Source organism: Cervus elaphus, chromosome 32, assembly GCF_910594005.1.
Source record: "Cervus elaphus chromosome 32, mCerEla1.1, whole genome shotgun sequence".
NCBI classification, from domain to species: domain Eukaryota; kingdom Metazoa; phylum Chordata; class Mammalia; order Artiodactyla; family Cervidae; genus Cervus; species Cervus elaphus.
The window spans coordinates 10,808,595-10,833,242 of NC_057846.1; the positions used below are offsets into that span (position 1 = coordinate 10,808,595).

A 24,648-nucleotide genomic window follows, 5' to 3' on the forward strand; every position below is an offset into this window, starting at 1 on the left:
TCCCTGTGCTGACTGGGAGGTCCTCACACACAGGGGTGTGTATGTCAGACGTTGATCCCAGTCTCCTGACGTACTCCTCCCTTTCGCCTTTGGTGACAGAAAGGGAGGTTTGTCTTCTGTGTCTGTGGGCTCACTGCTAATGTAGACATCCTCTGGATAGGTGGAGGGCTTGACCGAAGGCTCGCTCTATGAATTCAAAATTGCCGCCGCCAACATGGCGGGGATCGGGCAGTCATCGGACCCCAGTGAGCTGTTCAAGTGTGAGGCCTGGACGATGCCGGAGCCAGGTGAGGGGCGTCTCCTGGGCACCGCGGGATAGCGCGTGCACACACGGGGCTGCCCGGGGCGGGGGGCCTTCTGCGGCGCAGCCCCCCTAGCCCGCAGGTGCTCGTCCCCCTCACAGGTCTGACACCACCGCCCCCGCGGGCCAGGGCTGAGCGGCAGGGGGCCTGCCCTGTGTCCGGGCAGTGACAAGGGGGCGTGTGAGGTGGGGGGCCACCCACCCCCACTGCAGGATGAGCCCGGCTCCCCCGAGTCAGAGACGCTGCGGCCGGAGGCTGGTCCAGGGCAGACCTGCTCCAGGGGTGGGGGGAGGCCAGCTCCCGGGAGTGGGGCGGGAGCCGGGACCAGTGTGGGGCAGTCGGACGCCACTGGCTGTGCGTTTGTGCAGGACCCCCTCCCAGAGCACCCGGGAGCCTGGGGCCTCTGGTTCTGAAAGGCCTCAGTGTCAAAGATCTGCATTTACTCAGGGCTCCACACGCACAGGTGTGTTTTCACAAATTTGCAAGGACTGGGCATCTCCAGAGAAACTGATCCAGCCCATCAGGACCCATCAGGGTATCCGGTCCATCAGGGTCCCTAATGAAATGATTAATATGCTCACATTTTGAACAAAACCAAACAACATAAAACAATAAACCCAAAGTCAAAGCCTAAAATATCAGAAATTCTGAGGCTCAAAATTTTCAATTTTGGGACCAGACTATATTGCTTTTTCCCTTCTTTTTTGGGCAGGGAGGGAGGGGAATTGTTTTAGTGATATTAATTTTTGCCCCTTAGAAAACTCAGTGGAAGAGAAAGCTGTGGGAGTTCCCTGAGGCTTTGGGGGTGTAGAGTGATTAGTCAGGGTGGGGCTCTGGTCCCCCCTTTCGCTGCTCAGGGCTCCTCTGGACCTGGGGATTCAGCTGCACCCCAGTGGTGCTGTCGCAGCGGGAGGGGTCCCCTGGTGGTGGAGCAGGTGCCTGGTCCCCCGGGTGAGTCCTGTGATGCTCGGGTGTCGGGGCAGAGGTGGGTGGGTACCGTCTTGCACGCCTTTCTCTCTGCGAGATGGGCCTGCATGCCCTGGGCAAGCATGGGGACTTGGGCATCCGTGTGTTTTCAGGCCCTGCCTACGACCTGACGTTCTGTGAGGTCCGGGACACGTCCCTGGTGCTGCTCTGGAAACCCCCGGTGTACTCGGGCAGCAGCCCCGTCACTGGCTACTTCGTGGACTACAAAGAGGAGGACTCTGGAGAATGGCTCACTGTCAACGAGGCCACCACACCGCATCGCTACTTGAAGGTGACGCAGGCCCCTCAGGCCTGTCTTCCGGGGAGCGGCTTCGTCGGGGTCTAGTTTGAGGTGCCCAGGGGCCAGCACGTGTGACCGGGTACCCCTCCTGGTCGCTGGGGGCTTCGGGACTGCCTGCCCTCTGCGGACCTGGGCAGCAACTGCGTGTGGGGACCGTCTGCACAGGGCCAGTTTCCTCTCCTTCCCGCTACCCGACCACCCCCGATGGTGATGAGACGTCATGGGCCTGGCTGCATGGATGTGCCTTCCACAGTGATGACTGGAATTACGTCTTTTCACCCCAACTCTGTGTTTTATTTACTCAATTCATGTGACTGTTGACGGACGTCTATCTGATAAACAGACACATATGCATGGCGTGAACACATCTGAAGAGTGTATTCTCCAAATGTTTCTATTTCTAGCTCCTGCAGTTCACTAGTCACTGGGGTCAGGTCAGTGGTGATGGGTTAGCAGTGACAGGTCAGGTCAGCGGTGATGAGTCAGTGGTGATGGGTCAGTGGTGCCTGGTCAGCGGTGACGGGTCTGGTTATCGATGAGGGTCAGGTCGGTGGCTCAGACCCGAGGCCCTGCCCCTGGATCTCGTCTCCCCTCCTGATCCCCTGACTTCCTCTGCGTGGCTGGTTGACCAGGAAGAACACGATATTTGTAAAAAGAAAGCATGTTCGTAATAAAATGTGATGAAGGATGAAGTCATTTTCATTTATCAGTTCACGTGTGACTCTGCTTTCATCTCTCAAGGTGTGTGACCTTCACCATGGAAAGACCTACGTGTTCCGCGTGCGGGCAGTGAACGCCAGTGGGGTGGGGAGGCCCTCTGACACGTCGGAGCCGGTGCTGGTGGAGGCCAGGCCAGGTGAGACTCGCCTGCTCAGCTGGCAACAGGCAGGACCTTCGGGTGGGGTGACCTGGAGGAGGGGACAAGCGGGCGTGTGGGCGGGTGGGCGGGAGGATGGCGGGACTGTCGTGAAAGGAGGTGGGTTGATTCATGTGGTAGAGGGTGTCTTCAGAGACACACCACATGCCCCGACGCCCCAGGCAGAGAGGGGCGCGTGAGGTTGTCCCGAGGGGGTGGGTGTCTTCACTGGCAGCGGCAGAACAGCAGGCAGACAGTGGCGGTGGTGTTTTAGGTTATGGCTGAGTTTTGATCAGAAATTATAAAGCCTCTGGTAACTGTCTTGGTTACAAGTAGCAAGAGCCTAGCGAGGGGCCCTTGGTGGGGAAGTGGTTCTGAGCGTGGGAGGTAAGCTTCCAGAACATGGGACGTGCTGGGAGGGGGCCCCTGCCTCCCAGGAGGGGTGGAACAGGGAACTGGAAGCCATGGCGTCCCTGGGGGTCTCCCCTCCCCGAGATCGGCGAGGGTGGGCGCTCTGCCTCCCGGCTCCGTCGTCTTGGTGAGGAGGGTGTCTGCGAGCTCCCGGCTGGGCTGGCACGTCTCCTCCAGCTCCGACCCCTAAGGGGCCAGGTGTCCAGCTGCGTCCAGCACACACTCCCTGACCCAGAGGAAAAGTGGGGACAGGAAAGCGGGGTGTGGGGGAGACTGTTGTGACCGTGCTGCCCGGGGCCTGGGGGTAGAAGGGGTCAGACCCCGGGGGAAGACCGAGTGTTTGGATCTCAGCCCTGAGGGTTTCTTCAGGGGTGCCGGGTGCAGAAAAGGAAGTGGACAGAAGGTGATGTCGGGAAAGCAGACCTGCCCTCCTCTGCCCTCCGTCACTGCCGAGGGTGTGTTGGCCGATATCCCGGGCGGACGGTCGGCAAAAACGGCTGATTCGATGTGACATGCGCTCTCTGCCGGGGCCACCCCTTCTCCAGAGAGAGCCCGGGGCAGATGCCGCATCCCTAAGTGCTCCCGACTCCTCCGCAGGCACGAAGGAGGTCAGCGCGGGCGTGGACGAGGAGGGCAACGTCTACCTGAGCTTCGACTGCCCGGAGGTGACGGACGCCTCCCACTTCACGTGGTGCAAGTCCTACGAGGACATCGCGGACGATGACAGGTTCAAGGTCGAGACTGCGGGGGACCAGTAAGTTCCTCCCCGGGCCGGCCGGCGTGACCCGTTAGGAGCACCTCCCAGCACAGCAACTCACGCCCCGGGCTCTCTCCCCTTCCAGCTCAAAGCTGTACTTCAAGAACCTGGACAAAGAGGACCTGGGAACGTACTCTGTGTCCGTCAGCGACACGGATGGTGTGTCCTCAAGCTTTGTCATGGATGAGGAAGGTAAAGCCTGCGGGACACTGGCTCACCTTTGGGGTGTGTATAACACTTTGAGAAATTGATGCTCATAGAGAAAAGACTTACTTGCTCAGAAAAGGGATGTGTCTTTGAAGGAGGCTAAAGGTGGGGAATCTTTTAAATCCAAAGATTATTTTGGGAATTACACAAACTCTAGCCACTAAGTAAATCACTGGTCTGGGAGTATTTTATTTATTGCTCTCTATATTGCATTTATTGCCTCCCACTTGTATTTTAGAGATGAGTTTTATTTACATTTCATTAGTTTGGCAAATATCAACTAGCATATTATAAATATGTTCATAAAACTAATGAGAGGCATGCAAAGAAGCTTTCCTTTCCTCCCAGCACTGAATAATCAGGTAATCAGTTAATAAAAGAAAACACACACATATGGGTGTGTTTGTGTGCATGAGATAACATTTAATTGCTGTAGTTAAGATCCCTAGCTGTCTTACAAATAGCAGACGGCAGAAAGGAGTGAAGGAAGTCATCTCATCACGATCCGGTGAAGAGCAACCCTTCTTTTAGGTGGGCCCCCAGGTCTGAGTCCCCAGGCACTGAGCCAGCCTTTGGGGGAGGCTTCCCCCTGCCTGGGTTGACGTTTCTTGTGTCTGTGATCTAGATGGGACTGCATAACCCTGGATGGAAGCCTCAGATCTTCGTGTTGGGTCTTTGAAGGCTTCCGAGTGCCTGAGAGTCCTCAGTCAGAAATGCCACAGCTTGCTCATCTAATCCTTTCCTTACCAGCTGGCAGTTTGTTTGACACAGCCAGGGTGTGGTCTCAGAAGAGGGATACAGTGGGGGTGGGGAGGCTAGGGCGGGAGAGGGGCTAGGACGGGGAGGGTCTAGGACGGGAGTGGGAGCTAGGGCGGCAGCGGGAGGGGACAGGGTCTGCTGATGGCAGACATCTGAGGGTCCTGTGCAGACATTGGGTAAGTTGGGGGGAGCCCCTGTGATCTGACGGGACCATGAGGAGAATGGCAGAGGGGTGCACTGTCTCTGCTTCCTGGGGTCCCCAGCAAGCTCCCCAGCAAGCAGGAACAGGCTGGAATCTGCTCACAGGCCTTTTAAGCTGCCTTGTTTGACCCCTACATGGTGGTCTTCAAACAGCCTTTTACTTGCAAAACATCCTTTATGAATTCTGACAAGTGGTGTACTCCTCTGCTGCATTTGAGTTTGGAGACATTTCACCTTAATTTTAAATCATTGTGAAGAACAGACGCTTCCAGTACCTTTTATATTGTATATGGACATCAAGTACAGTCAGGCAAAACCTTGATGCTGAAGCTTTAGGTCACCTGATGTATGGGAGTTCCTGCTGCAAGACCCGCTGGGACACCCTCAGATCAGCGGTCCAGGCTGAGTTACTTCTGGTCACGAGAAGTCTGCTTCGGTGTTCAGTTCCAATGCTGTGCTGTGCTTGGTCGTGTCTGACTCTATCTGACCCCCTGGACTGCAGCCCACCAGGCTCCTCTGTCCATGGGCTTCTCCAGGCAAGAGTACTGGAGTGGATTGCCATTTCCTCCCCCAGGGGATCTTCCCCACTCACGGATCGATCCAACCCGAGTCTCCTTTACTGCAGGCGGATTCTTTACCCCTGAGCCGTCGGGGAAGCCCAAAGTCTGGAGTGGATTTGCATACAGACCTTTGTAACCATGATCTCATTTCTAAATTCTAACTTTAAGAAGGAAGGAAGGAAGGTGAAAGAAATTATTTAGAACCTTCAATTTTTCTTAACTTATTCTTGAGACTCTTAGGAGCAATGTATTCTGTTTTTTTATTATTATTGTTTAGTTTATTATAAATTTTTTTAAACTCATGAAAATACACCACAGTGAAATTCTGGGTAGGTGAGAGAGATGTTGAGGCAGGACAGTCTGAAAGCAGAAGGAAAATCACAGAGCAGCATGTTCTCGGTGAGCCAGACTGATTTCATGAAAGAGTTCATGCGGAGTGAGAGGACGTGGAGGTGGAGCCCCCTGTGTTGCCCTGCGCAGGTCGGCCTTTATTCCAGAACACACCTGCCCTCCCAGCCCTGCACTCAGGACCTCCGCCCTAACCAGTCCTAACTCACCCCTTTAGGAAGTGGGTTGTCTCAACGGTGAGGCATCATTGACTTCCTGGGGGGCTTCCCAGGTGGTGCTACTGGTCAAGAACCTGCCTGCCAATGCAGGAGACGTAAGAGATGGGGGTTCAGTCCCTGATTCGGGAGGATCCCTGGAGGGGGGCGTGGGAGCCCACTCCAGTGTTCTCGCCTGGAGAATCCCGTGGACAGAGGTGCCTGGTGGGCTGCAGTCCATGGGGTGGCAGAGAGTCAGACATGAGTGAAGCGACTGAGCAGGCATGCCCTGATTCCCTGGAGGGAGCGCTCACAGCTCACGTTACCCCGTCTCCTCATTTCAGTTCTCACTTCTTTCACAGCCTCAAATGAAATCCTGGTGACGTTGAATCTCTTTTGTCTAGCTTTGCTCTGGCTTAAAACTTCTGAACATACAGGTCAAAACCACTGATGCTGTTTGTCTTAATTTCAGAGCTGGGACGTCTGAAGGCCCTGAGCAATGAGATCAAGAACCCCAGTAAGTGGGCCTAGGTTGGAGCAGGGCCGGGTCTGTGACCTGTGCAGTCTGGGGGCCTGGCCTCGTGTGGCAACTGGCACGCTTGTCAGCGTGTGGCTCAGAATAGGTCGTGGCTGCTACTGTGACCGGTTGTGATTTTCATCGCATACCAAGTTTTGGATTTCGGGTTGAGTGTGTCTGCTTAATCCAAGTGAGAATTGCATCCGGTGGGATCTTCAGCTGTGGATTACACTGGATTCAGACGGACTATGTCTGTGGTCCCTGGTGGGCCCTCGGGGAAGCAGACCATGCGTGCTGAGGCCCCCGGGGGTGAGGCTTTGATTGCAGTGCCGTGCTAACTAGAGTTTTGTTTCTTAGTTTTGCTTTTCATAATCAAGTCAATCTTCAGGGGCTTTTTACATTTTCAAAAAATGTAATAGTGAGGGTTGATATTTTCCTATAACATGCAGCTCTGCTTTCTCACAGTGATTCGCGCACTGTTGACTTGTGATTTCTTTTCTTCCTCTAGCGATTCCTCTGAAGTCAGAATTAGCTTATGAGATTTTCGACAAGGGCCAGGTCCGCTTCTGGCTCCAGGCTGAGCACTTATCCCCAGACTCCAGCTACCGCTTTATCATCAACGACAGAGAAGTCTCCGACAGCGAGGTGAGTGCGTGTGAGTGTGGTCTCTGGCTTTGGAGACACCGGGTACAAATGGGGAGGTCAGTTCCTGAAAGTCAGCATTCTGGGTTTGCTTTCATCCCTTTTGGGCTGTAGAAGGCTGACAAGGTGGGTGAGAGAAGGTTGAGGCTGGCACTGTTCAGAGCTTTGGTCTGGGTTACGTGAGAGATGGGGAGGTCTTTAAATTCAAGCCTATTCCAATTAAGAAACGACAGTCTACATTTTAGAGACATTGAGCTTGGTGTTATGGAAAGGTTCTGGTTACACGGGGTGAGGGATACGCTCCACAGATCCATTTATTTCCTCTTCATAGGGGTTTTGAAGGTGTGTATTTTTGCCCTGATGGGAGCAAGGCCTCCCTCACCCTGCCCCAGCCCCCAGAGCTCCTGGGGGAGGTGATGCCAGGGAAATTAGCGTCTGCACCCCTTGAGCTTTAGGCTGCCCCCTGGGCGAATCTGGGCCAAGAAAATGCATAGGATGCTGTGATGCAATACTTTGTCCTTCTGCTGCTTTTAATTGTATAGAATGAAGCTTACGAATGTTAGAAGGTTCCTGTTTTGCTTGTGGAATATTGTGTTTCGATATACGTCATTCTGTCTAATTACTACAGCGCAACCGGGAACCCAGTTAAAAGCCGACCGCTTGACTGGAGCCGTTCCTTACTGTTCAGTGGTGCCCTGGGGGTCTCTTGAGTCCCAGCATCTTTACCTCCTCTGTCCTTTTTCCCCTCGATACCCACCACTTCGTATCTATTTAGCAATCCCACTGAGTCTCAGTCAGGTGCCTCAACCATTTGCGGGACGAGTCTGAACAGGACTGGCTGGGAGGCAGGGTCGCTCACTCTCCTTCTGAGCTGGGCTCCTCATCCCTAGTCTGATGTCTGTGTCTGACAGGTTTTAGTAAAGCTGGGTTAGACGGATGTCCCTCAGGGAGAGGTCGTGTGTGGACAAAGATCCTGGGAGTTTCTTTCCCAGTCCATCCTCCCCTCGAGAATAATGACGTCCTTGAAGGACTGTACAAGCTGGGGGTTGGCTAGTAAGCAGAAAGCATGCAGCTTCCTCCTGGCTGCAGAAGAGCCCACAGTGTGGACACTGCATAGAAGAGCGTCATGATCGAGGTAACTGGAGACATTTTTTATGAGCAGAGATCATGTGGGCGTGCAGTGGAATTTAGTATAATTGTGCTTTATCTGTAGAGCATCTTTTGATTAGCATTTCCTCCCTGCTGTGGATAGCTGGCTTTAAGAATGACATCTTCGCTGCACAGCTCATCTTTTGCAATAGGGCTGTACTATTTCACTGCCTTAATTAGCAATCCACAGGTGACTTTTCCGTGTGGAGATTGACGCTGTTTTGTGAAAGTCACATAGAAACCTGTATTTATGGCCCCTATAAAATCATTGAACTTTGTCTCGCTGCATAATGGCACTCGCCAGAAGCCTAATTTTTTCTCAAGCCTGCCCAGACCCTGTGGTGCAGAAGCTAAGAGAACGGGGAAGGCTCTGGGTTGTTGAGGATCTGGTCGGTGAGAGAGGTTCCTTTTCACACCTCTCAGGCCTAATTAGAGCAGGTTCTGCAGACTGCTCCTCACAGATGCTTGAAGGGAGCGAAAATGGACAGAATCAGTGTGGCTCCTTGAAATTTGCTCCTGGTTTGCAAAAGCAAATACTCAGAACTACAAAGACCCCCACAGGCCCCACAAGGTACTCTGTTCAGCCCTCAGCCCCTTCCTTGTCCAGCCCCCGAGAACCACCCGAGTCTCCGGGAAGGAGACAGGTCCCATGCACTCCCTGTGATCAGCACTGTCTCCCAAAATGACCTCCCTCAAAAAGTAACCTGAGCTCACGTGTCTCATTCATGTGTTTCTCACTTCATATACACCAGTTTCCCATCAAGAAAAATACCTAAGCCATCCTGTGCAAGAACACAGTGTTACAAATGGTCTGTTGGAATTTGCAACTGTCAAGGTGATTTTTTTTATGTTTACTGGAAGTTAAGGCCCATGGGCATGGGCTGGCTTGATTCATTTAAAGCCCGAAGTCATCTTTGGTCAAAGAGAACCTGAGGCATCATGTTAACCCCCGGGACCTCACACACTCATTCTCTCTTCCTCATGGTTGGCAGCTGATATTCTGCAAATTGCATTTGAGTGCCCTCTGTAGCCTAGAAAAATGACATATAACCTTGCCTTCCTGGAGGTTATCCCAGAGTGAAAGAAACACAACTTGAGTCAGAGGATGATATAGAAAAAGAGCGTGTTAAAACAATTATGTGCGAGCTAAGTCATTTAAGAGAGAAAGAAAGTGAAGTCGCTCAGTCGTGTCTGACTCTTTGCAATCCCACGGACCGTAGCCCACCAATCTCCTCTGTCCAGGGGATTTTCTAGGCAAGAGCACTAGCGTGGGTCACCGTCCCCTTCTCCAGGGGATATCCCAGATGCAGGGATCCAACTCTCATGTTTCCTGCATTGGCAGGTGGGTTTTTTACCACGAGCGCCACATACAGTGAGTACTGATTCTGAGAAGGAGCTAGTACAACCTGAGTATTTAAAGGAGATTCCCACAGTAGTGGGTTCCTGGGTTCTCTTCAGGAGGAATAGTTTGGGGACCAGGCGTGCCCTGCAGCCTCCCCGAGGGAGAGTGGGCAAGGTGTGGGCCGGAGATGAGGGGTGCACTGACTGAGTGGAGTGGCCACGGATGGGGCATCTTGGAAACTCACTTGGATAAAACGGAAGGTGGGAGAAGGCAGAGGGGCCTCCTCCAACACCAAGCGGGGGAATTTGGAGCCAACCCTTGATGCCAAGGGAGCTGAGCTTAGGGACGCTGAACAGAGGTGCTATTTCACTAACATTTATCTCGGCGCTCTTGGGATACTGGCATTTCGAATCCAAAATATAACTGCCAGCTGAAACAGGAAGACGAGCATCCTGAAAATAGATGCGCATGCTATGTCAGGACGCGGCTGATCTTACGCACTTTGTTTCAGTCGCCTAAGACAGAAGTGCGTCTGGTAGTGTCGTCAAGGTGAGGGTGTGGGAGGAGGGTGTCTCTAAGGAACAGAGTGGCCTCCCCTGGTCCCCGCACTGGGTGTTGACCACAAGTCCCGCGGCGACCCTGCCTACCTGGCTCCAGGCCCTGCTCTCCTGGGACAGGTCAGGTCCAGGCGGGGAAGGCTTTGCTTAAGTCCCAGCTGCCTGCCTCTGAAAGGAGGCAGGAACGCCTGCAGGAAGCGTCACCGGCAGAGGTGGCCGTGCCTTTGCTCACTGGGCCTGGAGCAGGCTGAGGCCCAGGCTGAGGGAGCAGCCCGCCTCTGCTGTTGCATTGCCCCCCCGGGGAGCTCAGTCCTGGCGCCTCGGCCCCGTTTCCCTGCCTGGCGGCTGCGCTGGACACGATCATCCGTGTGCTTGTCCCCCTCCTGCCTCTGACGTGCTCGATGGTGACCTCGTACCCGGGGTGGAGTAACACATGGCCCGTCAGCAACCACACGGCGTCGGAGCGCCTGAGCTCCTCACAGGCGACGAGGGTGGAGTCTGTGAGACTGAGCCCTGGGCGGGCTGTGTTGGGACGGGTCCCCCCGACCCGATGCTGCCCAGATGGGGTTGCAGAGCCTGGAGACCCTCAGCCCCAGTGCCAGCGTGGTGATGGGAGGGGCCCCGAGCCCCCGAGACTGAAGCCCCCGCGGCGTGGAGGTGGTTGTGCTGCTGTTTCCGGTTCTGTGGTCACACGGGTCCCAGGGCACCCTGCTCTGCTCCCCACATGCTGAGTTATCTCATGGCAGGTGCACATCCCCAGGGAGTGTGCAGAGTTTCTGCTGGATTTGAGTGTAGGTCGCTCCCCATGTAGACACAGGGCGTCATCACCTAATGTCCCTTATTTGATCTTTGCTTCACCAAGAGGTTCAGTGGGTGAAATTTCACTTTCTGGTTTTTGGGCAGCCTACTTCCTTAAGATACAATAGTTGAGTGACTGTCAGATCCCAGAGGGGAAGCTTCGGGAAGGCGTTTTCCCTTTCGGGAAGGTGGGATTCTCACCTCGCCTGTGTCCTCCCAGGCACACAGAATCAAGTGTGACAAGTCCACTGGCATCATTGAGATGGTGATGGATCGGTTCACCATTGATAACGAGGGCACCTACACCGTGCAGATTCAGGACGGAAAAGCCAAAAGCCAGTCTTCCCTGGTTCTCATTGGAGACGGTATGCCATGTGGGAGGCCCTTGTGTGTCCATAAAAGAGAATTCAAAACAGATTCTTCTGATTGGAGGGAAGCATGTGTATTTCATTTCTGTGTTTTCCCTTAAATATTGGATTTAGCATTCAAGACTGTCCTAGAAGAGGCTGAATTGCAAAGAAAGGAGTTCCTCAGGAAACAAGGTAGGTGGTCGGCTGGCTCTCCCACCGCTAGCATAGACGAAGGTGTAGGATTTGAGTATTTGCTTGGAGCAGATCCTGTCGGAGGCCAGAAGGCTAACTGCAATTTTAAATGATGGAAAAGTCAGATCTCTTCTATTCTGTAGAAGTTTGGACACTTTCTGTTCCTTTATTTCATCTGTACTTTTTTCTCGCTTCTACTTGAAAAGCCCTGGAATCTCATTTAGTGTTCATGTTCTCCTGCAGAGACAAGGAAGGGTCCTCGTGAGTCCAGTGATTGTAACAAAAAGAGGAAAGAACGAAGGGGGCAGTGAGGTGGGGGCTTTATTAGGACAGATGGAGAGAGGGCTGGAGACCCAACTCCAATTCCCATGAACTTGTTATTTTACTTAAAATTGTATGAACGTGAACTTTTAGATGTAATTCTTTAGTTACAAATAATATATTTAAGATACATTGTTTTAAAAATGCATCTTATCAATAACTAGATATGAAGGAAAATAGATAAATTTTAAAAACTGAAATATAGCCCAGGGGTTTATTTGAAAAACATTTTTATATGGAATTTCTTTTTTTTTTAAAGTTAGAATACAGATTTTAAAATATACAAATATTATTTTTATTGTTTTACATTATTTTTATTTTTAATAGACAAAATATTTATTTTACCCATTTCTACCATATGATTCTTTAACTTTGTAGAATGTATTTATATAGAAGAAATTAAAAAATACTTCCTAAATCTGCTTTGTATTTTTATGTTGAATGTGTTATTAGCATATGACTTTTACATTTATATTAAGCAAAATGGTATTTTTTACAGATATATAAATTTGTCTTTGATTTCAGATGCTATGTAAATAAAATATCACATGTTGATATGATTGCTAGGTCAAACTGCTTTTTCTTCATCATACCTAGATTAGTTCTCCTATTTCAAGGTTTTTATAGGCTATGCTGGTGGATGTTCAGTCAGACACGTGCCTTGAGAAGAAATATAGTATTTCATTATTCTTCTTTCTAAAGGGCAGGAGCTGTTAGATGTCAGTAAGCAGGAGAGACTGGGCAGCATCGTCCTGTTGGGAATTGAGATTTTTGTACCAGGATTGCACACACTGAGGTCAAAGCCCTGAAGATTAGTTTTGTTAAGTCATCTTGGTTTCAGACTGAACAACTACTTTCTTCTGCCCCAAATGCATTTATATGTATGTGTATGTGTATACATTTTTCTCCTTTTTAAAAACTTTTTCCCTTCTCCCCCTCAGGCCCGCATTTCGCTGAGTACCTACACTGGGATGTTACAGACGAGTGTGAGGTTCGGCTTGTGTGTAAGGTGAGAGATCAGTTCCACCTGGAAGGGAGTGACGACCAGGGAGATGGTCAGATCACACTCGTGTGATTTTATATTATTTATAAATTTAAAATACACTGCTCACAACTTGTCTTTATTATTGAAATCTTGTATGAACCAAACTTACACCATCTAATTTTATGGGTCAGAAGAAAGAGGAGTCACTTGTTCTTCCTGTCAGGCCTTAATTATTTCAGAAGCTAGAATTTAGAAATGTATGTACCATTGATAGAACAGACAGCTTTCCTGTGAGCTTCTGTCTGACACTGTCTATAATAAAAGTTTATTTACTTTTTTTAGGTCTGTGATTTGAAATCAGAAAAGACTTTTTTCTCATGAGCTCCAGCAATTCACATGCTCAACATAAGACCCCTGTCTTGTAGGTTGCAAACACCAAGAAGGAAACGGTTTTCAAGTGGCTAAAGGATGATGTTCTATATGAAACGGAGAAGATGCCTGACCTGGAGAAGGGGGTCTGTGAGCTGCTCATACCAAAGGTGTGTGCGTGTGTGTGCGTGCGTGCGTGTGCATGCGCGTGTGTGCACGTGTGTGTGCGCGCGCGTGTGTGCACGCGCGTGTGTGCACGTGTGTGTGTGTGTGCGCACTCTGTCATTTCAGTCATGTCTGACTCTTTGCGACCTTCTGGCTCCTCTGTCCACGGGATTCTCCAGGCAGGAATACTGGAGTGGGGTAAAGAAAACAGAGAGACAAGGAAGAAAAGTCTTTCAAATCCCTTGTGAATTCTGCCTTATCTCCCAGTTTGCATGCTGAATTTCCATGGTTTGCAAAGGAAATGTATCAGCTTGCATTAGGTTTTATATCGTGGCATCAGTTTTACATTCACATGGGATCTGTTTCATTTGCAGTTGTCGAAGAAGGATCACGGTGAATACAAGGCGACCTTGAAAGACGACAGGGGTCAGGATGTGTCTACCCTTGAGATAGCTGGCAAAGGTAGATGAGAGCTTTCTCCCTCCTCCCCAGGGAAGTGCACTTGGCCAGCAGGATGGGTGTGAGATGCAGGCGAGGCCTCCTGTGTCCTTAGGCATATTGTGTCTTTAGTGGGAGCACAGTAGAGGACAGGTTTCTGCTCCTACTGTCCTCAGAGGTGTTTGAGTGAGTTGAGAATGATGTTACTCTGTGGTTCTCTGAAACGCCATCTTCGTCCACCAACAGGAGCCAAATCCTGTCCCGTGACGAATGTGTTACAATGATTGAACTCGGGATGAGGTGGTTCAATTAAATTCAAGGTCAGATGAATGTCGAGCAAAATGTCCTTGTTCCAGGTTTAAAAAGTGGAGAAATTAGAAGGATTTATCGCCACATAAGCCTTTCATGGATACACATTGCCACTTTAATGTTTCATTTCTCAACTGAACATCCTGCTTTCCAGTATCAATTTAATTAAATGTGAATATGCTGCTGATACATTAGGCCTGTAACTGTGCATTTCCTCCTTCCTTTCAGTGTACGAGGATATCATTTTGGCGATGAGTAGAGTCTGTGGTAAGTAAATGCCTTCTAATTTTCAAGTCATTTTGGGGCTAGACTCTCTATTTCCCGAGAAGGGCATTTTCCACAGCTGATGGAACCACAGCACATCTGTGAACAGGCCCAGGTTCAGTGGCAGGACAGCGTCTTGCGGATGACAGGCATAAGGAAGGGGCTTTCCTGCAGGGTCAGGCTAACGGCCCACAGAACAAGAGTCTGTTCTTAGTGTCCCCAGAGCTAAAGGCTGTGTGTGCCTGCAAAGCAAATCTGTTGTGACAGAGTTAGGCTCCCTTGACCTCCTCACCCTTGTGATAGGGAATCTGGAGGGGTGACTTTCAGGTTCTCATCCAGAGGTAAAATTCTGTAACTCTGTGGATGCAAACAAACCTGTTACAAGAATCGATGCCAAAGTGACAGTTCTCTGCGTGGAGGATGCTCTGTGTGTGAACACACACCTGAGAACATGCTGTTGACACTTCTCACGTTTCCACCTGACTTCTGAGGTGGGAAGGCAGAACTGGAGCCTCAGGCTCCTGAGACTGACTCTCAGCATCGCATCACTGTGTCCACGAGCTGTGTACTTCTGCAGCGTCTTAGGAGAGACCGCAGTGTTCAGACGAGGACTCTGGTCCCGGGGAGCTGTGTGACCTGCTGTCACCAGCAGAGTCCTGGGGAGCACTGGGGTCGTCGCGTGTCCCTAGTTCAGGAGCCCAGGCTTCCTTCTGACGTCCTTCAACATTCCCTCCTTTCACGAGACGTGTACTCTAAGATGCGACCCATCCAGTTCTTTCCCGTTCATAATCCTCCTATTTCACAAAAATGTCTGAGGTGTATGTTCTGTAACGGGGGCCAGACTTATAGTGTATCCCTTGATTCTTAATGCTCACGCTGAAATGTCTAATCAAATAAGAATCAATTGTGAAACAGAAGCACCAATGGCAGAACTTACTTTTTGGTGTGGTGACTGCAAAGATTAAATGCCTATCTGGTTAAATTTTGTCTGATAAGACGTAGATGCTCCTTAAAGCTTCCAAGTCAAGGCTTAGTAAGGACACAGTTGAGGATAAGCACATGACTTCCTGGGCCATGTTGCCCCGGTCAGCGTCAGCCCTGGAAGCCAGGCTCTTGTCGTCTGATTACCCGGGAGGTGCATCCAGCCGTCCCTTCTCCCCGTGGTGGGCGCAGTTACTTATCCGTGGATTCCGGCTGAAGTGAGCCCCTGCTGGTGGTGTGGGCAGAGTGTAACCCCCTGCAGGCTTGGTGAGGAGCACAGGGGACATGGCGGCACCTGGATCTGAGCCGAGATATCTCCCAGAACCGCTCTCCTGCCTGGCTGCCCCGCATGTGCTCAGGCACCGCAGTCAGATCCGGCCACTCTCCTCTGCCCCGGCGTCTTACAGACAGTACCATTCCCCGCTCCCTGCTTGACTGGAAACCCTTCTGGACTGACCCTAACTGTGGTCTGAAAAACGAGCCTCCTCTTCACGCTCTTCTGTTAAGACTGCAGCGTTTCCGCATCTTTGTGTTCCAGGATGTGTGGCTTGCTGCCCTCTGTGGTTAGCCCCTTCACCCCCCCAACCACAGGGTGAAATGTGGGGAGAAGCACAATGCAGGAAGGGGTTTAGAAAAGCCGTTTTCTGGTTTATCTTCAGGCAGGAGCAGAGAGAGGGCTCCAGAGGCCATGGGGCGGGGCGTTCAGGTAGCCGGCTCCGAGCTCAGAGCCCCGTGGAGGTACTCCCACTGGGGCATTGCTGATGCATTTCCAGAAAACATGTAGGCGATGGAATGCCCGGGGCTTCTTCCCTTCAGGGGGAAGGAGGAGGAAGGCGAGGGGTGTGAGAAGCTGGGTGCGGTCTTGCCCCCCGGGCAGGCCCATCAGCATGGGGCCCCGTCTGCGCTGGAGGCTTGCCCGCGGTCTAGTTGTAAGTAAGCCTGTGGTAGTGGCTGTATGGACGTGGTCAGGACGTGAGGAGCCCCTTGAGAACATTTTCTTGGGGCCGTCTGAGTCCCTTCATGGCTCTGTCGTAGAGATTTTCGGGTACCTTCAGTGTGGATGTTAGAACACTTGGGTGAGGATGTTTTTACAGGGACGTGGCCGGGCTTCCCGGCCCAGGGCCAGCCCGCTCTCACCCAGCGCAGACCGCTCTCCTCGGCTCTGAGTCTGCTCTGTCTTCTGCAGGAGCCTCTGCGTCTCCACTGAAGATTCTCTGCACCCCAGAAGGAATAAGGCTTCAGTGCTTCATGAAATACTTCACTGAGGAAATGAAGGTGAACTGGTACCACAAGTAAGTGTCCACGTGCCATGGCCGCGGCCCTGCGTATCCGCAGGGAGGTGCCCGGGGCCCGTCGCTGGGCCACGGGGCTCCTGGCCAAGTCCTCTTGAGACTTTGCAGTTTTGAGAAGTGATAACAGCCGTGGGCTCAGGGCGGGGCCATCTCAGAAATGGGGGGAGAAGGACAAAGAGGAGAAGTGCTGAAGGTGCCCGAGATCGCGTCCTCTGCTTTCTTGGTTTAGACGAGGGTGGCTTTGCCAGTGACACACATTTAGTCTGGAATCTGGCAGAGCTGATGGAAAAAGTATTCAGAAACCACACTCCAGATTTCCAGTCTGTTGCTTTCTCATTAGATCAATTAAGAAGAAAAGACCACAACAACTTAATAGTACTTAAGAGAAGAAAGCAAGTGAGACCAAGCCCTGCACACAGCGGGGTTCTCTGTTTTCACCTCTGCTGCGGTTGCCCGTCCAGGTGGGCATGCTCACAATTAAAACAATAGAGACTCCCACGATGCCCACGGCGGTGGACCAGGGCCTGCCTCCAGCCCCTTGGGGTCTGCCCTTCCGACCCTTCTCCCCAGGCCTGTCTCCAGCACACTCATCAAAGCTTCAGGTCTGTCAGGAACAGGACCAGGTTCAGGGTTACCGTCCCCCGGGCCTGGCCTCCGACGGGCAGTAGGGACTGTGGTTAGTCTGCCTCTAACCTGAGAACACAGGCAACCTTTGCAGACCACGTTTTCAGTGACATCCACAAACTCAGACCTTCTGTTCCTCAGCGGACAGGATCCCAGCATGTTCACATGTGCCTTACAGGACCTTGGCTGTATGTCACTGACAAGCAAGTTCTTGTTAGACACTAATCGGACACATAGAGAATAACAAGCATTTGTTGAAATACAGCCTACCATGGGAGGCTGCTGGGCCCACTTAACAGAGTTGGGGTGCCGGAGGGAGACTCGTCCTGGGGACCCGGACATTCTTTGCCAGTAGGTGATGAGAAATCAATACAGATGAGGATTTGGTGAAACGTGTGCGTCAGCAAGGCTGATTGCTCTTTGAAGAAAATGCTGAGTAAGACACCAAGGCCACTTAGAGGAAGGTGTAAACCTGCTCCTAAGGACTTAGAAACCCACAAAGTGGAGCTGGCAGAAATGCCCTCTGATAGGGGATTTTCTTCTCTTGCTGGAAGGTGAAATGACTGTGACGCGGGAGGGCTGGACCTCAAAGTGCGAAGTACTGGCTGCTGAAGGCGTTGAAGCAGCAGGGTTGTTGAAGACTCCAGCGGCCTCTTTACAGAAGGAAACAGTTAACAGTGCTTTAATCCCAGAGTGCAGATTTTAACTCAACTTGGGGAGCTTTGCTCAGAGGCCCCTGAAGTCTCAGTGAAGCCTGGGGATCCCGGGGGAGGGGAGGTTCGGGGCGACCCTGCTGCCAGCCCACCGCCCTCCCCGCCCACCGCTGCAAGGACCAGCCTCCTGGTTGCTTTCACACAGACAGGCAGACACGTGTAGGCTTTTGCACATCTTCCTCTTTCTCTCCTTAATGTAAGCTGTTTTAAGATTACTGGGGAATAAAGGGATTCAGTCAGGTTTTGTGATCAAGTAATAAAACCAAGGAGGCGGTTTTATCCAACTTGGCCCATTTAAGTCCCCAGGCAGTAAGGAACAGCTAGTCCTCTGAGCCAAGGTCGCTGTCAGGGGGGTGACGGTGACGGTGGATTCTGCTGCTGCTCCAAGCAGGGCTGGTTTGCCTTCTGAGCTGACGGGTTCATGGAACTGCTGTGGGGGCTGACCCTGGGGCTGCTGGCCAGGGAAGGTTCTGGAGGCAAGGGTTCATCTGGGGATGGAGCCAGGCCGGGGGTGGTGGAGGGGTGGGTCTGCTGCAGACGGGGGGCTTCTTGTGTGTCTGGGGGACAGAATCTGTCCCCAGTCCAAGACGGCAGGGCTGTGACCATGGGGTGGGGGCAGAGGTCAAGTCTGGGCTTGGGACCGGAGAGTGGGGCTGATCTCAGGGTCATGCTGGGCTGGGGACGTGCTTGCCTAGGGGCCGGGGGTTCCTGCAGGAGACCTGGTGGGCGGCAGGGCTCCAAACACGTGCGGGCAGGTTGAGGGGTGGTCTGGCGTTCGGTGGACGCCCCCTCCTTCAGTGCCGTGTTCAGCCTTCGCCATGGCTGAGTCGATGCTGGGGGTAGTTCTCCCTTCGTGATTGGGTGGTTTTACTCGCCATGATGTCCTTGAGGCCCATCCGTGCTGTAGTGAGAGTCAGAATTTCCTCCCATTCCATCGTGCAGACGGGCCACCGTTTGCTTATCCATCGTCTGTCATGGGTGAGCATTTGTTCCAGTCCCTGCTGCCCATCCTTTTGGTTACATATCCACTGGATCATACAGTGATTCTGTTTTTAATTTTTTAAGTAGAGAAATAACTCATGGCCTAGAGGATTTGATAGTCTATGTGTGGCCAGCAAGCAGATGTTAAACAGCAGTGTATCTCTATAAAATAAGTATCAGATTTAATTTCGGAAAGTTTTCAGAGCTGAGCTGCTGATGTGGTTCGTAAATGTACAATGTCCAGAGACATCTATGATGACATTGACTCTACAGCTTGGAGGAGGCTCCCTCCGAAAGACGCCCAGCATGCCCCAGAGGTGTCTCACGTGCAATGTGAGATTGTAAATCAAGTGTGTCCTGTGACTTTTCAAAGGGACGCTAAGATCGCGTCGAGCGAGCACATGAGGATCGGCGGCAGTGAGGAGATGGCCTGGCTGCAGATCTGTGAGCCCACAGAGAAGGACAAGGGGAAGTACACCTTCGAGATTCTCGACGGCAAGAAGAACCACCAGCGCTCGCTCGACCTGTCTGGTCAGGGTAGGATCATTATTCTCTGGCCCCTGGTAATTTTGTACTAGGTGATCAGGGTAATAAGCTGGATGCTGAAAAGGAAACCACCAAGTTTACGGTTTTCACTCAGAGAGGATTACTTCTGAATCAGCGCTTTATTCATTTGGCTATCTGTCAGCGTTCAGTAAGCAAACTCAGGAGCAGAGAGAGTGAGGGAATAAAAGCCAAGCACATTCAGACGCTCACTAACGTGTGAAATATTCCCTTGCAGCTTTCGATGAAGCGTTTGCTGAATTCCAGCAGCTCAAGTAAGATTTTCATGTTTGGCTATAGATTCTTCCTTCTGGCGTCCAGGGGACAAGGTGTCATTTTGGTTGAGTGTGGGGACCTCTGTGGATGCCTCACTGACCCAAGGGATGTGAAGCTCTAGGAACTGGGATAAATTCGCAATTTAAGCCATTCCACATCCAGAAGAAGGTGTCCTTCTAAATTATAAATGCATCTAACAATTGATTTTAGAGTTATAATGACCCTGGGTTACTTTAAATGAATTTAAATACTGAATTTCTGAAATAGGCATAATTACATATGCATATATGTGTGTCCATAATTATATATGCATATATATGTGTCCATAATTATATATACTCATCATACAGAGCAATTTTTAAAATGTTGTATGTTTAGTTTCCTTTTAAAGACTTCATATTTTTAGGGCAGTTTTAGGTTCACAGCAAAATTGAGACGAAGGTACAGAAAATACCCTCACCCCCGCTCATGCGTGGCCTCCTCACTCAGCACCCCCCAACGCACAGTCCATGAGTTACACCTGGGGAGCCTGCGTGGACAGGTCACCGTCACCCCGAGTCTGTGGGTCCGTTAGGGCTCGCTCTGGTGTTGGACAGTCTGTGGGTTGGGACAAGCATACAATGTTTGACAGGTATACACACAAGAGTTTTCCTACCCCGGTGCTTTTTGAGGGTCACTTCTATTGGGAATCCTATGGTCTGCAGCCTTCTCAGACTGGCTTCTTCCACTGGGTCATAAGCACCTAATCTTCTTCTGTGTCTTTTCATGGCTTGAGAGCTCATTTCTTTTTAGCCAATTAATATTTCATTGCTCAGAGCAACTTTTTAAAGAATGACTTGGGATTTCTAATCTGTGTCTCAGTTTTAGAGCATCTTTAAAACTGAGAACAGTCTTTGTCCCACACTAAGTTATTCAGTAAATATTTGTTGATGGATGAATGGATAACTGGGGTAAATCAGAAACTGACATTTTCAAAAAGTATCTAAAAATCTCCAAAGCAATGTGGTGAAAAAAGAAATCTCTTCACCCTGCGAGTGTGGATGGCAGACTTTTCTGTGGGTTTCGGCAGCTGGGAGGCAGGGCGGTGGGAGGCATCAGAACTCTGTCCAACCCTGTGACCTGGGTGTATTCTCGGAGAAGCTCTGTCTCTAGCAGACCTCTTGAATGTGTGATGCTTTAGTTGACAGCATTTCTCATGACTATTTTATTCTCTCTCCTCTGCCCTCTTCATTTTTTAGGGCCGCTGCTTTTGCAGAGAAAAGTGAGTACATGCTTGATTACAACAAGCACAGTACACTCTTTTGGGTGGGGTTAAAGGGTCTGTATTTTAGGACCCTGTGTCACTGAGGGAGCCCAGCAGATCCGCCTCACCTGGCGAAGCCCCAGGACTGCCCATGCCCCCTCTTGCCCCCAGCCGCCTACCCCCGCTCCCTGCAGCCCGATGCCAGCCCCCTTCCCCCCTGCCCTCCTTCCCACACCACCCCCCACCAGTTCTGTGTCCTTTTATTCGCTGCTTACTCAGGAGAGGCCACCAGAGGAGACGCAGGACAGGCTTCCAGTCTTGGAGGCAGGGGCACGCAGGGGTCGGGGGTCAGGGAGCAAGGGGCAGAGGGCAGGACAGAGGGGGACGGAGGCCATGGTCTGTCCTGGGGTTTCCAGGGAAAGGCAGGCAGGGTGGGGTGAACAAGAGACTGGCTCATTCTAGTGATTTCTCTGGGCTTTGGGCGACAGGGGTGTTCTGAGCTGCCGGACACCCGGCTGGGGTGATCCAGGCAGAGGAGTGTCCCCTCCGGGGGCAGGGCAGGTGGTGGAGGCTGGCCTGGCCGGGGGGTTGACACAGGTCACGGGCGGTTCCTGGTGGGCCCTTGGCTGGTGGGGGTTATCTGCCCAGCCAGGCGGAGATTTCAGATGTCAGAACATCACAGGAGACAGAAAACTACACTGTATATATATATATGTATACATATATGTATAATATATGTACATTATATATACAAAACACTGCTCTTGCAGAATCCTCTCTCCAGAGGCCAGGCCCCTCCAGCTCCCGAAGGAATTCAGGAGGACTCGGTTTACCCGGCATTGTGGCCGGGGTGAACCTTCATCCGCGAAGCCCCACTCAGAGCCCGAGCTTCTCGGGTGTTTCACAAGCCCCCTTTCTACCCACCACCCTGCCAGCCCCTCCCAACATGGAATCACTCACCCCTCTGCTCAGACCTCAGCCAGGGGCCCCTCAGCCGTGAGCCTTGTCGGGCAGCACCCCCACACCTGAGCCCCCCTGGCCCCTGGGTGCCCCGACCCCCAGGAACAGCCCCACGGATGGTGTTCTCAGCCAAGTTGCTTTCCTGTTGCAGATCGTGGCAAGGTGATCGGCGGCCTGCCCGACGTGGTGACAATCATGGAGGGGAAGGTGAGGGTGGGGGGTGCCCGGGATGGCGGGGGGTCTTCACGTGGGCCCAGGGTGTGAAGCCGGTGTGGGGGGTCCCTGTGTCCTACCAGTGTGGAGCCGGGGTGGGGGGTCCCTGCGTCCTGCCGGGCCTGGGCTGCCTCTGCGGACCTCGTCTCCTCGAGGGCTGGATGGTTCATTCTTCCAAACACACAGAGCACCCCTCCCACCACGGGAGACCTTCCGTGTCTGAGGCTCCTGGGGTCTCCAGCGGTGCCTCCATATACAAAGAGCAAGTTGACCAAATAAATGATGGGTGGGGCAGATCAATACCTGGGTGGGGTTGCGGGTCCAGCCACACAGAGGCCACCTGACTCTTCTTTCTCTGTCTCCCCCTCTCTGCCTGCTCTTCCCCCAAGACCTTGAACCTGACCTGCACGGTGTTCGGGAACCCTGACCCAGAGGTCGTGTGGTTCAAGAACGACAAGGACATCGAGCTGAGCGACCACTTCTCGGTCAAGGTGGAGCAGGCCAAGTACGTCAGCATGACCATCAAGGGCGTGACCTCCGAGGACTCCGGCAAGTACAGCATGCACGTGAAGAACAAGTACGGCGGCGAGAAGATCGATGTGACGGTCAGCGTGTACAAGCATGGGGAGCAGATCCCCGACGTGGTGCTGCCCCAGCAGGCCAAGCCCAAGCTGCTCCCCGCGGCCGCCGCCTCACCCGCCCACTGAGGGCCGGGGGCCGTGCCATCCCCGCGGGTGGCGTCCCGCGTGGCCTGACAGCCCCTGCACGCTGTGGTTTTATCTTGGTGTTCTGTTGTTAGTAGTTTCGGTCCTTCTCAGCGGAAGGGCGTTTCCCCGTACAACTGTGTCTGCTTGCCCTGGACAGGGTGGGCTGGGGGTGAGCTGACGCCTCGCTGGGGTGTTCTGTCCATGATGCCTGCAGGCCTGGGGGCTCTGAGATGCTGGGGCGGTCAGCACATGTGCGTCTTGCTCTCTGCTTTCTCTCGCTTCAGACAATAAAACTTCAAAAAAGGCAACTTTTGGTGTCTCTCCTATACCAAGCAGTTCCCAGCACGTCAGCCTGCTCATGCCCCCGATCTGGTCTGGTTAATTGCAGGACCCGGGGCAGCTTCACAGCGGGAACCAGTGGGCCTCGTGAGCTGAGGAGCCAGGCATCCCGGGTGGAGGGGGCTCCAGACTCCGCGTGCTCCCTGCAACTTCCCGCAGGCAGGACAGCCCGGCCCGCGAGAGGCCTCTGGTTTCCTAGGATTCCACCTGAATCCTTTCCCGAAAACCCCCGCCACTTTCCCCAGTCAATAAACACGGAGTGAAGCCCATTCCTGTGCTGACCTCACCTGCATATCCATTCTCAAAACAGGAGGCGCCCTTGCTGGGTATTTGTACACTGCAGACAGACGTGAACGGGTTGTGAACGATGCCCGTGCCGTCACTCCCTCCTTCCGAGGGAGACAGATGTGCTGCTGTCGGGAAAACATGTGTTTTTTTTTTTTCCATGAGAGGTTTTTCACCCAGGAGAGCAGTGAGAATCCACATGTGAACGTTAGTGACATAGAAAATTAAAAGCCATAAATAGATTGAGAAATTAAATTTCATAAAAGTGCATTCACGGTAATGATGGCATGAAACAAATGAGCAGACACACATTTGTGACTCGTCTGAAAGCGTCTCATCAGTGGGTAGGTATTTATGAAAGCATCTTTTAAAAAACTGATTCAGACAATTGTTTAAGTAAATAAAGGTAGGTTTGTGTGTCTGTCGATGGGGAAAACATCCGTAGCTGGGGAGCGAGGGCTTTGCTTCTGCGTCACAGAGAGTCGTTTCCCATGTCTGGGGTCCTGGGCTGGTGCCTCGCAGGGCTGGGTTCTGCGAACACGGTTTCCAGCAGGTGCAAGAGCTGCTTTAGGACTGTGACTGCGACGTGACCAAGAAGGGGAGCTGGACCCCTTCTCAGTTCTCACGGGAGGCAGGCGGCCACGGAGGTCAGCCCAGCAGGCGCTCCTGCCCTTCTCCAGGGCCAGCTTCTTGGTGGCTCCGGGTTCTGCAGCTTCCATGGGCTTCTCTGTCCTCAGTGCGAACCTGCCCCAGGTTCGGTTCAGCCCCACCCCTGTGCTCCCCTCTCCGCTGGGAAGGTTCCTACAGTTCTGGCTCAGTGTGAAGGGACGAGATGCCCGAGCTCTTAGACATGTTCATTCTTAGCCTCGAGGGTACACTCTCCAGGATAAGAAAGCGCAGAAAGCCCTGCCAGCCAGCGCTTGCGCTGGGGCTCACCACCTCTAGATGGCACTCGGAGAGCGGGCACCGAACCACCGCATGCCCGTCGGCATGGCCAGACCAGACCCATCTTTCTGTCGCAGACACGTTGCTTAGTGAATGGAAGATTATTGAGGGTGTTATGCTCGCCCCAGAGGCAAGGACAGGTCCGGCAAATTACTGTTTCCAGGAAATAGCAGGTCATTTTGAAGGCGATAATATAGCCTCTTAATCTTCACGTGATACACATTACAAGGAATAAAACATACCTCGTGAGAGGTTATGAGGCTCTTCTTACACCAGCGAAGCCATA

At 52.2% G+C, this 24,648-nt stretch overlaps 1 protein-coding gene across 1 annotated transcript in view; it reads left to right on the top strand.

The window, feature by feature from the left end:
• MYOM2 (myomesin 2) overlaps positions 1 to 23,101 on the top strand; it is a 61,590-nt gene extending 38,489 nt beyond the window's left edge. The window contains exons 19-37 of the mRNA XM_043893501.1: positions 161 to 287; positions 1,382 to 1,560; positions 2,311 to 2,425; positions 3,434 to 3,590; positions 3,679 to 3,785; positions 6,335 to 6,379; positions 6,888 to 7,024; positions 11,088 to 11,232; positions 11,350 to 11,409; positions 12,672 to 12,739; positions 13,141 to 13,254; positions 13,624 to 13,711; positions 14,225 to 14,263; positions 16,428 to 16,533; positions 19,225 to 19,388; positions 19,633 to 19,669; positions 20,909 to 20,931; positions 22,025 to 22,080; positions 22,476 to 23,101. Coding sequence (XP_043749436.1) covers positions 161 to 287; positions 1,382 to 1,560; positions 2,311 to 2,425; positions 3,434 to 3,590; positions 3,679 to 3,785; positions 6,335 to 6,379; positions 6,888 to 7,024; positions 11,088 to 11,232; positions 11,350 to 11,409; positions 12,672 to 12,739; positions 13,141 to 13,254; positions 13,624 to 13,711; positions 14,225 to 14,263; positions 16,428 to 16,533; positions 19,225 to 19,388; positions 19,633 to 19,669; positions 20,909 to 20,931; positions 22,025 to 22,080; positions 22,476 to 22,793 — 2,085 coding nt within the window. The 3' untranslated portion in view covers positions 22,794 to 23,101. The remainder of the gene's footprint in view (positions 1 to 160; positions 288 to 1,381; positions 1,561 to 2,310; positions 2,426 to 3,433; positions 3,591 to 3,678; positions 3,786 to 6,334; positions 6,380 to 6,887; positions 7,025 to 11,087; positions 11,233 to 11,349; positions 11,410 to 12,671; positions 12,740 to 13,140; positions 13,255 to 13,623; positions 13,712 to 14,224; positions 14,264 to 16,427; positions 16,534 to 19,224; positions 19,389 to 19,632; positions 19,670 to 20,908; positions 20,932 to 22,024; positions 22,081 to 22,475) is intronic.
• The last annotated feature ends 1,547 nt before the right edge of the window (positions 23,102 to 24,648 follow it).